General features: G+C 38.4%; 1 protein-coding gene across 11 annotated transcripts in view; it reads left to right on the top strand.

Annotated features, from left to right (window-relative positions):
• The window catches only part of LOC307179145 (uncharacterized protein), a 54,666-nt gene extending 48,447 nt beyond the window's left edge, over positions 1 to 6,219 (top strand). For all 11 annotated transcript variants that reach the window (XM_079907978.1, XM_079907974.1, XM_079907971.1 and 8 more), the window contains one exon: positions 2,754 to 6,219. In XM_079907978.1, coding sequence (XP_079764104.1) covers positions 2,754 to 5,254 — 2,501 coding nt within the window. In that variant the 3' untranslated portion in view covers positions 5,255 to 6,219. The remainder of the gene's footprint in view (positions 1 to 2,753) is intronic.
• The last annotated feature ends 6,874 nt before the right edge of the window (positions 6,220 to 13,093 follow it).

Below are 13,093 nucleotides of genomic sequence, written 5' to 3'. Positions count from 1 at the left end.
GAAATGAGCAAATTCTGTTGGAAAAATAGTGCCAGTAGGCTTGCTCAACATAGGGTTGCCTTCAATTTGTAAGAAACTCTACCTGTGAAGCACAATAAAGCAAAGCACAATAAAACAAGGTACGGAGTATATTTTTCCCTGTAGACTGAGTTAAAATGGCTTCTAAAGTGATAGCTTTGTGGCATAGAGTTGGATGTTGTAGCCATTGTTAATGTACTTGATTAGAAAGAACTCTTCTTCTCAAGCTCACATGGAACATTCACCAAGATAGACCATATTCTGAATCAAAAAACACACCTTAACAAATTTAAAAGAATAGAAATTATGCAGTGCCTGCTCTCAGACTGCAATGGAATTAAACTAGAAGTCAATAAATCAAATAACTGGAAAACCTCAAATGGAGATTAAACAATACACTTCCAAATAACACATGGGTCAAAGAAGAAATCTCAAGAGAAATTTTAAGGTAATTTGAACTACCTGAAAATGAAAACACAACCTACCAAAATTTGTGGGCTGCAGCAAAAGCACTGCTTAGAGGAAAATTTATAGCATTGAATATATGTATTAGAAAAGAAGAAAGGTCTAAAATCAATCATCTAAGCTTCCACCTTAGGAAACTAGAAAAAGAAAAGCAAATTGTAAGCAGAAGAAAAGTAAGTAGAAGACAAGAATAAGAATTGGAAATAAGAAATCAGTAGAGAAAATCAATGAAACCAAAAGCTGGTTCTTTGAAAAGATGCCTAAAATGGATAAGCTTCTTAGCTAGGGTAAGAAAAAGAGACACAAATTACTAATATCACAGAAATGCAAATTACTAATACCAGAAATGAAAGAGGGAACATGACTACAGAACCTGTGGGCATTAAAAGAATAAAAAAGGAATACTGTGAACAAACTCTGTGCCCACAAATTTGACAGCCTAGATGAAATAGACCAATTCCTTGAAAGACACATTTGCCGAAAGGAAAGTAAAGCTATTTACTTTATTTGACATGCCTTGTATACTGTGTCCCTTCATTTCATTATTCTATAAAATATTAATATAGTAATTGAAAGCTTTGCTTTTGAGAAACCAAAGACATCACTAGGCATTTTTTAAATTAATTTTTTATTGGAGTATAGTTGGTTGGCGTTTTATTTTTTAAAGTACTACTGAGATGAGTACTCATAGACATGCCGTAAAGTGTTACCCTGAAGTCGGTGAACTGCCCCAGATCCTGCTGCCACACAATCATCAGTGTGGCCTTTTATTTTTAATTTTTTTATAAATTGGGCATAGGGTGGGGCTACAGGTAAGATTTTATACAAGAAAAACTACACCATTTATTTTCAAAATTAAAAAGGCACAATCCACAAGATTCTTGTGACCTTTGCTTTTCTCATCAGCAGGTGATATCTGAGTGTAGCCCTACCTCTCATACAGCCTTTCAACATTGCAGTAAAACTGCCATCACCAATTCCTTTCCCATGAAAAATAACTCAACACATATATGCACTTTCAGTTCTGTGAGTGAGAGTGACTCAAGCTGTGATCTATTCATTATGTGCTTATTGAGCAACTACTATTTGCTAGGAGTGTTACAGGCAGTGAGGGTAATGCTGTGTACACAGCGAAGTGCTTGTCCTTCTGGGTAATCCACCCCAGTGTGGAGAGACAGAAAAACACAAAGAATTATTATGTTTGAGGATAATGTTCATGTTATGAAAAGAATCCTATTTTACTGCTTCCCCCGTCCCCCGGATGCTGAAAGAGAATTAACGTACTGCCAAGTGTTAGGAGAGTGCACGTTATTACTTCAACCCCATTGGACCACCGGTCCTCAGGGAGTATACTTCTCTCACCAGGATATGAAGATCTGCTGCCTGCTGATAATCTGAGCTTTCATAACTAAGTGACAAGCCATTTCCACCCAAACATAGCCATCTTCAACTCTTCTGGAGCCTCAAATTCCCTAAACATTAAAGTAATTTTCCAGCAAAATGGTGCAAGCCAAAGTCAGTGTTCGCTGAGTTTTGTTTGTTTGATAACAAAGGACACCTACTGGTGCCATAAAACTTGCCTATGCTTCCCTCATCCTCCATTTTTTTCTGATGTCTTTGGAGTTGAATTCTGTCACCCGTGTTTTACATTCTGACCTGCACCATAGCCCTTGATAATTGCAAAATATCTTTTGAAAGGAGTTAAAGCTGATAATGGCTTACAGTGACTTAGAAGAGCTTATTAGTCTCATGAAGATAAAGAGCGAATTAGAGATAGGCAGTTTGATGCCTTAAGCATAAAGATCTACTTTTACCTTCATCTGCACAGCATTTAACATGCAGTCTTCTTAAAAACAAACAAAAATGTTACCATGCCCATTACTATCAGGGCAAAAAGCATTTATCCGCTTGAAACTATGCTCTTTCCGATTTGAGACTATCCCCTTCTGTTTTCTTGAAATCTCCAGGCAGCCCATGATAATATGTGTATGGTTTAACTAGGCATTTTGAACAGGGCCGCCATCTTCGATGTCCAGGTTGTGTTGCAAAGCCCTGATTTTGAGGCACGCAGATAGCCTGAATTCTGTGGATCCTACTTATATTCCTGGTGTAGCCAAAGATGAGCCATTTTCTAAGTATCATCAGAGGTAGTAACACGAATTTTCCTCCAGTTTATTGAAGTTGCATATCATCATCTAAGTGCAAAATCTTGAAATCTCTGAATAAAAGCATTCACTGTGTACACGTCTAAAATCTCTTTATTCTTATAGGAACCAAGAGTCAACATAATATGGAAAGTATTCAAGAAGTGGGATTAAGCTGCCTTTCCCCCAAAGAGCTTTCCACCTGGCAGACCTGGCAACAAGGTGCAGGCAGGTTAACTGGGTGTCAAGATTCGATGAAAATTTTTCAAGAGAATATTTCTCAGCTGCAAAAACAAGGCGATTCCCCCTGCCAAGTTTGGGCAGGAATACCAATTCAGATTTCTGAAGATGAGAACTACGTATTGACTCATATAGGAGATGGTTCCCATGACATAAAAAGTCAAGAATTTCCCTCTTGGAGAGCCCAGCATTCCTGGAGGAAAATGTATCTTACAGAGTCACGTAATTATCAGTGTAGATGTCAGAAAATTTCCATGAAAAATGATTTCTGTATGTCTGAAAGTATCAGTTGGATCTCACATCACAATGATAATCTGGGTGTACACAGAACAGAAAAAATCTATAGCTGCCATGACTGTGGAGAAGATGTCATGAAGGTTTCCTTGCTTAATCAAGACTTAATTCAGACAGGGCAAAAGCCCTACCCTGGTAATGAGTACAGAAAAGCCTTCAACAATGACTCCAGTTCTGAAGTTCTTCAGCAGTTACACTTAGAAGGCAAGCCCTGTACCTACAGTCCATGTGGAAAGGACTGTAGTTACAGTTCAGTTCTTCATACTCATCAAAGTGTTTGTAGAGGAGATAACTGTGTTTCTGAGAGTTCACATCTGCAATGCCATCAGAAAGTACAAGCAGAGGAGGTGGCATTTAAATATGAATATGGTGAGAATGTCAATCAGTGTTCCTCTCATAACACATATGAACTCACTCACACAGGAGAGGTGTCCAACAGATGCAACATTTATGAGAAGGGCTTCAGTCATAGCTTAGACCTTAGTAGTAGTTTTAGGGTCCATACTGAGCAGGAGCCCTATGAATTTGAGGAGAATGGGAATGCCTTTAACCAGAATTCTTGCCTTCGAACCCATCAGAAAATCCAAACTGAAGAGAAACTATACACAGATGTGGAGTGTGAGAAAGGTTTCATTTGTAACTCAGATTGTAACATTCAGCACAGAGTTCACGTGGAAGAGATTCCGTATAATTCTGAGGTGTGTGGTAATGGCTTCAGTCTGGCCTCACATTTTCAAGACCTTCAGATAGTCCACACTAGGGAACAACCATATAAACATTATACATGTGGTAACAGCTTCAGCCACAATTCATACCTTCAAGGCCATCAGAAAATTCACATTGGAGAGAAACCTCACAAGGGGTGTGGGAACGGCTTCAATTGGAATTCAAAACCTAAAGATCATCAGAGAGTCCACACTGGAGAGAAGCCATACAAATGCAACGCATGTGGTAAAGTCTTCAGTCACAGATCAATTCTTAATGTTCATCAAAGGGTCCACACGGGAGAGAAACCTTTTAAATGTGAGGAGTGTGATAAGGGATTCAGTCGGAGTTCATACCTTCAAGCCCATCAGAGAGTCCACACTGGAGAGAAACCATACAAGTGTGAGGAGTGTGGGAAGGGATTCAGTCGGAGTTCATACCTTCAAGGCCATCAGAGAGTTCACACTGGAGAGAAACCATACAAGTGTGAGGAGTGTGGGAAGGGGTTCAGTCGGAGTTCACACCTTCAAGGCCATCAGAGAGTTCACACTGGAGAAAAGCCATTCAAGTGTGAGGAGTGCGGGAAGGGATTCAGTTGGAGCTTTAATCTTCAAATTCATCAGAGGGTTCACACAGGAGAGAAACCCTATAAGTGTGGAGAATGTGATAAGGGCTTCAGTAAGGCCTCAACTCTTCTGGCCCATCAGAGAGTCCACACAGGAGAGAAGCCATACCAATGTGATGAGTGTGGTAAGAGCTTCAGTCAGAGATCGTACCTTCAAAGCCATCAGAGTGTCCACACTGGCGAGAGACCATATATATGTGAGGTATGTGGGAAGGGCTTCAGTCAGAGAGCATATCTTCAAGGTCATCAGAGAGTCCACACCAGAGTGAAGCCATACAAATGTGAGATGTGTGGGAAGGGCTTTAGTCAGAGCTCACGCCTTGAAGCACATCAGAGGGTCCACACAGGAGGGAAACCGTACAAATGTGAGGTGTGCACAAAGGGTTTCAGTGAAAGTTCACGCCTTCAAGCGCATCAGAGGGTCCACACAGAAGGGAGGCCCTATAAATGTGAACAGTGCGGTAAGGGTTTCAGTGGGTTTTCAAGTCTTCAAGCCCATCACAGAGTCCACACTGGGGAAAAGCCATACAAATGTGAGGTGTGTGGTAAGGGCTTCAGTCAGAGATCAAACCTCCAGGCTCATCAGAGAGTCCACACGGGAGAGAAACCATACAGATGTGATGCGTGTGGTAAGGGTTTCCGTTGGAGCTCAGGTCTTCTAATTCATCAAAGAGTCCATAGTGGTGATACATTCTATAAAAGTGAAGAGTATGGTAAGGATTATCTTTCTTCAGAGAATCCATACAAAAGTGAAATTCTGTAAAATGGTATTCTATTGCGTTCTGAAGTCCTCAAACGAGAGCTGAAATTTTCCGTTCACTCCAGTTCTTAAAGTAGAAAAAGAATTTCTTTCATGAAAAGGTAATGTTTCTGCCCAACATCAACATTCACAATAGTCAGGAGACCACACAGCAGAGACATCTAACGAGAGGGGTTCCATACGGGATTTTGTGAGAACGTTAACATGTCATTGCACGTTACTTTAAGCAGTTGTTGCACTAGGGCTTAAACAAGATACGAGTATAGTCAGGATTTTAACAGAAGCACAGTGATGAGCGTGCCTAAATCCACGTCCACTGGAATGTAAAGTTAATGAGAGAAGGGGCTTCATGCATTGTGAAGTCTCCAAAGCCACGACACTGCATAACTCAATATTAGGTGCTCAGTACTTTTTGTTAAATGACTAAAAGTGTGTAAAGGTATCATGTTTGGAATTTTTATTAAGCTTATTTTCTCCAAAAAGTCATTTAAAAATGTATTTGGAGGAGGAATACTGCAAGTAATGTAAGCACTTCAAGTAAATATTATTTGAAATGTATCAGCAATATCGCTATCTGAAACTACATGAATTTGGTTGTAACCCTTTTGGGAATGGTTCTCTCCATTTGTCCCTTGTGTAAGCAGGGATGAACTGAATTTCTTACCATTTGGTCTCTTTCTCTACAGTATACTATTCATTCAAGTTTAGCTGTGAGTATGTACACCTGTGTGCACTTTAAAGGACAATACAAACTGTTAAAACAATGTTTCTGGTTAACTTTACAAAAATGGAACACTGCATTTCACATAATTGAATTTTTACTCCTGCCCTGTGTGTTAGGACAGAGTTTTACTGTAATATTTGGAAAGTGGCAGAAATGGTTACTAATGACAAATACTTTCTTAATAAATGTCAAAATTACAATACTTGGTTTTTTAGTCTCCATATTTCCATCAAAATCCTTTTGATCTGACTGATTTCTAGGCGTTATAGCCTTTGTCCAATTCAGACCTCCTTAGGCAGGATCTGTGACAAGTTTGGAGGACTTTAATTTTGTCAAGTTTCACATCTCCATACTTCTTCCACTCACACAAAGAAAGAAAAATATCAATATTTTTTTATTGAAGTATAGTTGATTTACAATGTTATGTTAATTACTGCTGTACAGCAAAATGATTCAGTTATACATACATATACATTCTATTTTTTATTCTTCTCCATTATGATATATCATAGGATATTGAATATAGTTCTCTGCTATACAGTAGGACCTTATCCATTCTATATATAAAAGCTTATATCTGCTAACCCTAACCTCCCTCTCCATCCCTCCCTCAACCCCCTTCCCCTTGGCAACTACCAGTCTGTTCTCTATGTCTGTGACTCTGTTTCCATTTCATAGATAGGTTCTTCTGTGTCATATTTTAGATTCCACATAAAAGTGATATCATATGTTACTTGTCCTTCGCTTTCTGACTTACTTCACTTAGTATGATAATCTCTACTTACATCCATGTTGCTACAAATGGCATTATTTTCTTCTTTTCTATGGCTGAGTAGTACTCCATTGTATGTATGTGCCACATCTTCTTTATCCATTCACCTGTTGATGGACATTTAGGTTGTTTCCATGTCTTGGCTTTGTGAATAGTGCTGCTATGAATATAGGGGGTGCATGTATCTTTTTGAATTATAGTTTTGTCTAGATATATGCCCAGAAGTGGGATTGGTGGATCATATGGTAATTCTATTTTTAGTAAAGAAAGGAAAAATATTGAATTTTTCTAAACATTTTGTCAAATGTATTGATTATTAGGATAAGATTTCCTTTTACTTGCTAGTCTCTGTCTTCAAGAACAATGCATTTTGTTGGAGGGAGTGAAAAATACAAGTTTGTTAGAGAAGAGTCATACAATATGTATCAAAGTGTAAAGTGTACGTACCCATCTGGAAATCATAGAATAATAATTTAAGGTAAAGCAGTTTTAACAGAAAGGATGTGCACATAAGGGTAATTTTTTAAATTGGAAATTAATAAGAGTTTAGATAAATATCTTTGTGTTCCTATAATATGGAGCTACAGAAAGTATGAAATCAATCTAAAATGACAGAGAAGACTCACACATCTTGTTTAGTAAAAATGCGGATTGTACCTTCATAATATCCAGTTATCTTAGGTCTGTATACATATATGTTCAAATACATGCTTAATAGATTATCTGTAAAAGATTACTCACTGTCCTGTATACAGTGGTTTTCTGTGGCAAGCAGAATTTTGGCTTAGTCTTTCTTGTACTTTATTTTTAAAAATTCACAGTTAACATTTTACCAAAGCAATAAACTACTGAGATATTGTCCCTTATAGTTAAGAACTCATAATGTGATCACTCTATTTCATTAGATGGCATCAAAAAGTCTCTAGAGAGTACAGATAAATTAGGTGTTAGCAGCTTTACCTTTCTATAAAATTTCTTTAGGTCTCAAAGCACATGCAGCCTTAAATCTCCTAGTACAATTCAGTAGTAGTATAAATTGGTGCACCATAGTTTTTCTGTCAGATTTCAGCCCGTTGGGTGAATGGGGCGACCAAGGCACTGGCTTAACCTGGCTTCCAAGGTGCTAGTTCAAGTTTCACAGTATCATCAGAAATTCAGGGCTTCTAATGCATTTCTTTACTACGATCACTTCCAAAGGAAGATCATGAGAGCTCATGGTGGTTTTATCAGTTAGGATGCTTTTAGTTGTAGGTAACAAAATGTAGTTCAGAATTGCTTAAACCAAAAATGTTTCTCAGTTCGTATAAGTGAAGAGATGTAGGTAAGGTAAGACTTGGGTCTGGGTCAGTCAAGGAGACTTTATTCTGCTTTAAGTCTCTTACCTCTGTCCTTTTATGTGAACTCTTGTCTTCAGTTTGCTCACAAATGAAAGTATCACCTGCTTTATTGTTCACAGCCTAGAGGAGAGAGTTTGTCTCATTTTTAGTGTTACGTAGTCCTAGCTCCCCCAAATTCACAAGGTGTCTGATCTCTCCAATCCCCACTCAAGACTAAGACTAAACCAAGACAATACAGAACATTCGTGGTCCCCATAAACATGCTAGCTTTCTCCTAGTGACAAGCAATAGCAGGCTACATTGGGGAAAAGGCAAGAACATGGACAGAGAATCCTTCTGTGGCACAGGTGCATAGGGATAGCCAAAAGCTGAAGGTGGAGAAGGAACATTGAGGAAAATCCTCCAGCACTCCAGCCCCCACCCTAAGCACAAGGTAACATTAGAAAATTTTGAAGCAGTGTACTGAAGATAACTATTGCAACAACAGAATCCAATTTCAACTTAATTCCTGACCAGACTGATTCAACACCCCACCCTAACATCCTAGCAGAACAGGTGTGCCCAGTTCCAGGCAAAAATACTATTTATTTCAGTCTCTACTGTTTGATACATGGTACCTTGCATTCAGTAAAACCTTACAAGATTAAAAAAAATAATAACCCTCTGCCAAGAGACAGCAGACCAATCAATAAAACCACACTTAGAGATGACTATATTTTGGAAATGCCAGAGAATTTTATATGACTGGTTGATGTGTTAAATGCTTTCATGAAAAGGGCAGACAATATACATGAACAGATGAGGGAATTTCAGTGGAAATTAATATAGAATCAAATGGGAAATGCTAGAAAAGAAAATTTATCACAAAGGATGATTTTGAAGGACTTGTAAGTAGGCTAAACACAGCTGAGAAAAGTGTCAAAGAACTTGAATAAAGGCTAATCAAAATCATCCTACCTGAAACAAAAAGTGTAAAGAAAACAGAATAGAGTATCCAAGAACTATGGGGAAACTTTTTGTGGTCAGACTTACGTATAATTGGAAACCCAGGGTGAAAGGAGAGAGAGAATGAGAAGAAAAATATTTCAAGAGATAGTGGCTGCGAATATTTTTAAAATAACAAAAGACTTCACCGAATCCAAGAACTCAAGAATACACAAGCAGAATTTTAAAACAAACAATGCAAAAACCAAAAAACTAGGCACATTATTGCCAAACAGCAGCAAATGAACAATGCAGGAAATATTGACAGAAAAAGGTCACATTACATACAAAGAACAGAGATGAGGAAGAGAGGAGACTTCCCATCAAAAACCATGTAAGCCAGAAGGGACTTCCCTGGTGGTCCAGTGGTAAAGAATCCGCCTTCCATGCAGGGGACACAGGTTCAATAACTGGTCAGGAAACTAAGATCCCACGTGCTGCAGGGCAACTAAGCCTGTGCACCACAACTACTGAGCTTGTGTGCCTCAACCAGAGAGCCTACATGCCGCAAACTACAGAGCCCATGCCCTCTGGAACCCACTCGCCACAACTACAGAGCCCCTGTGCCCTGGAGCCTGTGCACCACAACTAGAGAATAGAAAACCCGTGCACCACAACTAGAGAGAAGCCTGTGTGCCACAACGAAGAGCCCACATGCTGCAACCAAAGATCCCACATGCCTCAACAAAGATCCCGTGTGCCGCAACTAAGACCCAACACAGCCATAAATAAATAAATAAAACTAGAGAGATTTCTTCTCCCCCCAACTTAAAGGAAAAAAACCAGGGGCTAAAATCCAGGGGCTTCCCTGATGGTGCAGTGGTTAAGAATCCACCTGCCAATGCAGGAGATCCGGGTTCGAGCCCTGGTCTGGGAAGGTCCCACATGCCTCAGAGCAACTAAGCCCATGTGCCACAACTACTGAGCCTGTGCTCTAGAGTCTGCTAGCCACAACTACTGAAGCCCGCATGCCTAGAGCCCATGTTCCACAACAAGAGAAGCCACTGCAATGAGAAGCCAGTGCACCACAACAAAGAGTAGCCCCTGCTCACCACAACTAGAGAAAGCCCGCATGCAGCAATGAAGACCCAATGCAGCCAAAAATAAATAAATAAAAATTTTAAAAAAAGTAAGCCAGAAGACATTGGAGTAACATCTTTAATATTCTGAAACAAAATACTGTGAATCAAAAATTCCAAGCCCAATGAAAAAATCTTCCAAAAAAGTATGCAAAATAAAGACATTTTCATATGAACAAAAGTTAATAGAATATACTGCCAGCAGATCTGCACTACAAGAAGTATTAAAGGAATTTTCCATAGGCTGGAAGAGTATCATACCAGAAACAGACTTGGATCTAATAAAGAAGTTTTAAAATGGTTAAAAAGGAAGTAAAATATAAAATAATTTTTCTTATTTCTAATCACTGGAAAATACAACTTCTAAAGCAAAAACAGGAGCAAAGTTTTGTGAGTTTATAGCATATATAAAAATAAAATGTAACGATACCACAAAACAGGGCAGAGAAATTGGAAGTAGCTGTCATATACTATGTGAATGGGCATCATATTATTAGAAAGTAGACTGAAAAATAATAGACGCATATTATAAGCCCTTGAGCAACCATTTAAAAAATTTAAGTGGCATATAACTAATAAGCCAGTAGTGGAGATAAGTTGGAATTCTAAAAGATAATCCAAAAGCAGACAGGAAAATTGAACAAATAACACATGGCACAAATAGGAAACAATTAGCATGATGGTAGGTTCAAATCCAGTGATATCAAAAATTACATTAAATGTAAATGTTCTAAACACACCACTTAAAACAGAGTTTGTCAGATTGGATTAAAAAGCAAGACCCAACTATATGCTTTATGTTTTCTACAAGAAACCCTTTTTAAATATAAAGAGATAAGTAGATTTAAAGACTGGGATGGAAAAAGTCATGCCATGCTAAAATTAGTTAAAAGAAAGCTGGAGGGGACTTCCCTGGTGGCACAGTGGTTAAGAATCCGCCTGCCAATGCAGGGGACACGGATTCGAGCCCTGGTCTGGGAAGGTCCCACATGCTGCAGAGCAGTTAAACCCATGTGCCACAACTACTGAAGCCCACATGCCTAGAGCCTGTGCTCTGCAACAAGAGAAGCCACCTCAGTGAGAAGCCTGCACACCGCAACAAAGAGTAGCCCCCGCTAGCTGCAAGTAGAGAAAGCCTGCGCACAGCAACGAAGATCCAACACAGCAATAAAGGGAGGGAGGGAGGGAGGGAGGAAGGAAGGAAGGAAAGAAAAAAAGAAAGCTGGACTAGCTATATTAATATCAACAAAGAATTCATACAAGGAATATTACCAAGGATATACCAGGAAGACTTGCAGTGCCAAATGTGTATGCATCTAACAACAGAGCTTCAAGATTCATGAAAAAAAACCTGGTAGAAAACCACAAGTATAGTTGGAGACCTCAGTAGTTATGTTAGTAATTGATAAAAACAAGATGACAACATCAACAAAGACAGAGAAGGCTTGAACAACACTTCTACCCAACTTAACTTATTTGCCATTTAGAGAACACTTCATCCAACAGTGATCAAGTACACATTCGTTTCAAGTGCATTTGGAATATTCACCAAGATAAATCATATTCTGGGCCATAAAACAAGCCATGCCAAGTTTAAAAGAAGTAAAACTATACAGTGTTCTTTGACCCCAAAGTAATTAAACTACGTTGAGCAAGTGATACCTGTTGCCTCCCACCTGGAGCAGCCGTCCCAGAGTGTGCACCCACTGCATGGTTTCTAGGTGTTGAGGTCCCCGTGAATATTAGGAACACCTTTGTGCCTATAAATTTGACAATTTAATCAAAATGTACAAGTTCCTTGAAAGACACAAATTACCCATGCATACACAAGAAGTAGACAACCTGAATAGCCCTGTATCTCCTGAAGAAGTTGAATTTACAGATTAAAAACCAACAAAGACAATTTAGGGACAGATGATTTTACTGGCAAATTCTAGCCAAACATAAGGGAAAAAATGATTCTAATTCTACCAAAAAAAGCTTCAAAAAAAAATAGAAGTGAAACCTTTCTAAGTTATTTTACAAAGCTAGCATTACCCTGATAACAAAATCCAACAGTGACATTATAAGAACAGAAAACTATTGACTAATATCCTTCATGAACAAAGTCACAAAAATTCTCAATGAAATATTATCATATTCAGCAATTTATAAAAAGTATAATGCATCATGAAAGTGGTATAGATTCTGGAAATGCAGATTGTTTCAATATATGAAAATCAAACTGCCTAATTCACTGTATCCACAGAAAAAAAGAAGAAAAAGATGAAGGAAAAGCATTTGACAAAATTGAACATCCATTTATGACTTCAGACAAAAAGAAACACCTAGGAATCAAAGGGCGCCTTCCTTGAGCTGATAAAGAATGTTGACAAAATACTGATAACATCATTTTTAATGGTGAAAGATTGAATAATTTTCACCCAAAGTTTGGAAACAAGTCAAAGATTTCTATTCTCACCACCATGTCAACATCATACAGGAGCTAATAGCCAGTGCACTGAAGTGAGAAAAAGAAAAGATATACAGATAGGAAAGGAAAAAATAAAACTATTTGCAGAAGACAAGATTCTCTATGTAGAAAAGTCCAAAGAATCAACAGAAAAGCTAGTAGAAATGGTGAGTTTAGCAAAGTCATAGGAAACAAAGTAAATATACAAAATCACTATGTTAGTCTTAAACTACTGGAAACTGAGATTAAGAAAGAAAAAAGCAGTACCAGTTCAGTAGCCCCAAATATATAATTTGTGTGTGTTTTGGTAGGTGGGGTGGGGGTGAGTGTGTGTGATCTCTATGCTGCATACTATGAAATACTGATGAAAGATTTAGAAGACTACTCGAAGAGATGTGACCTGTTCCATGGAATGGAAGACTCAATATTGTTAAGCCATTTATCCTAAGTTGATCTATAAGTGCAACATAGTCCCACTCAGTGTCCCAGCAGGA

This window comes from Stenella coeruleoalba, assembly GCF_951394435.1.
Source record: "Stenella coeruleoalba genome assembly, chromosome: 20".
NCBI lineage: Eukaryota > Metazoa > Chordata > Mammalia > Artiodactyla > Delphinidae > Stenella > Stenella coeruleoalba.
This window is presented reverse-complemented; position numbering and strand designations above follow the sequence as displayed.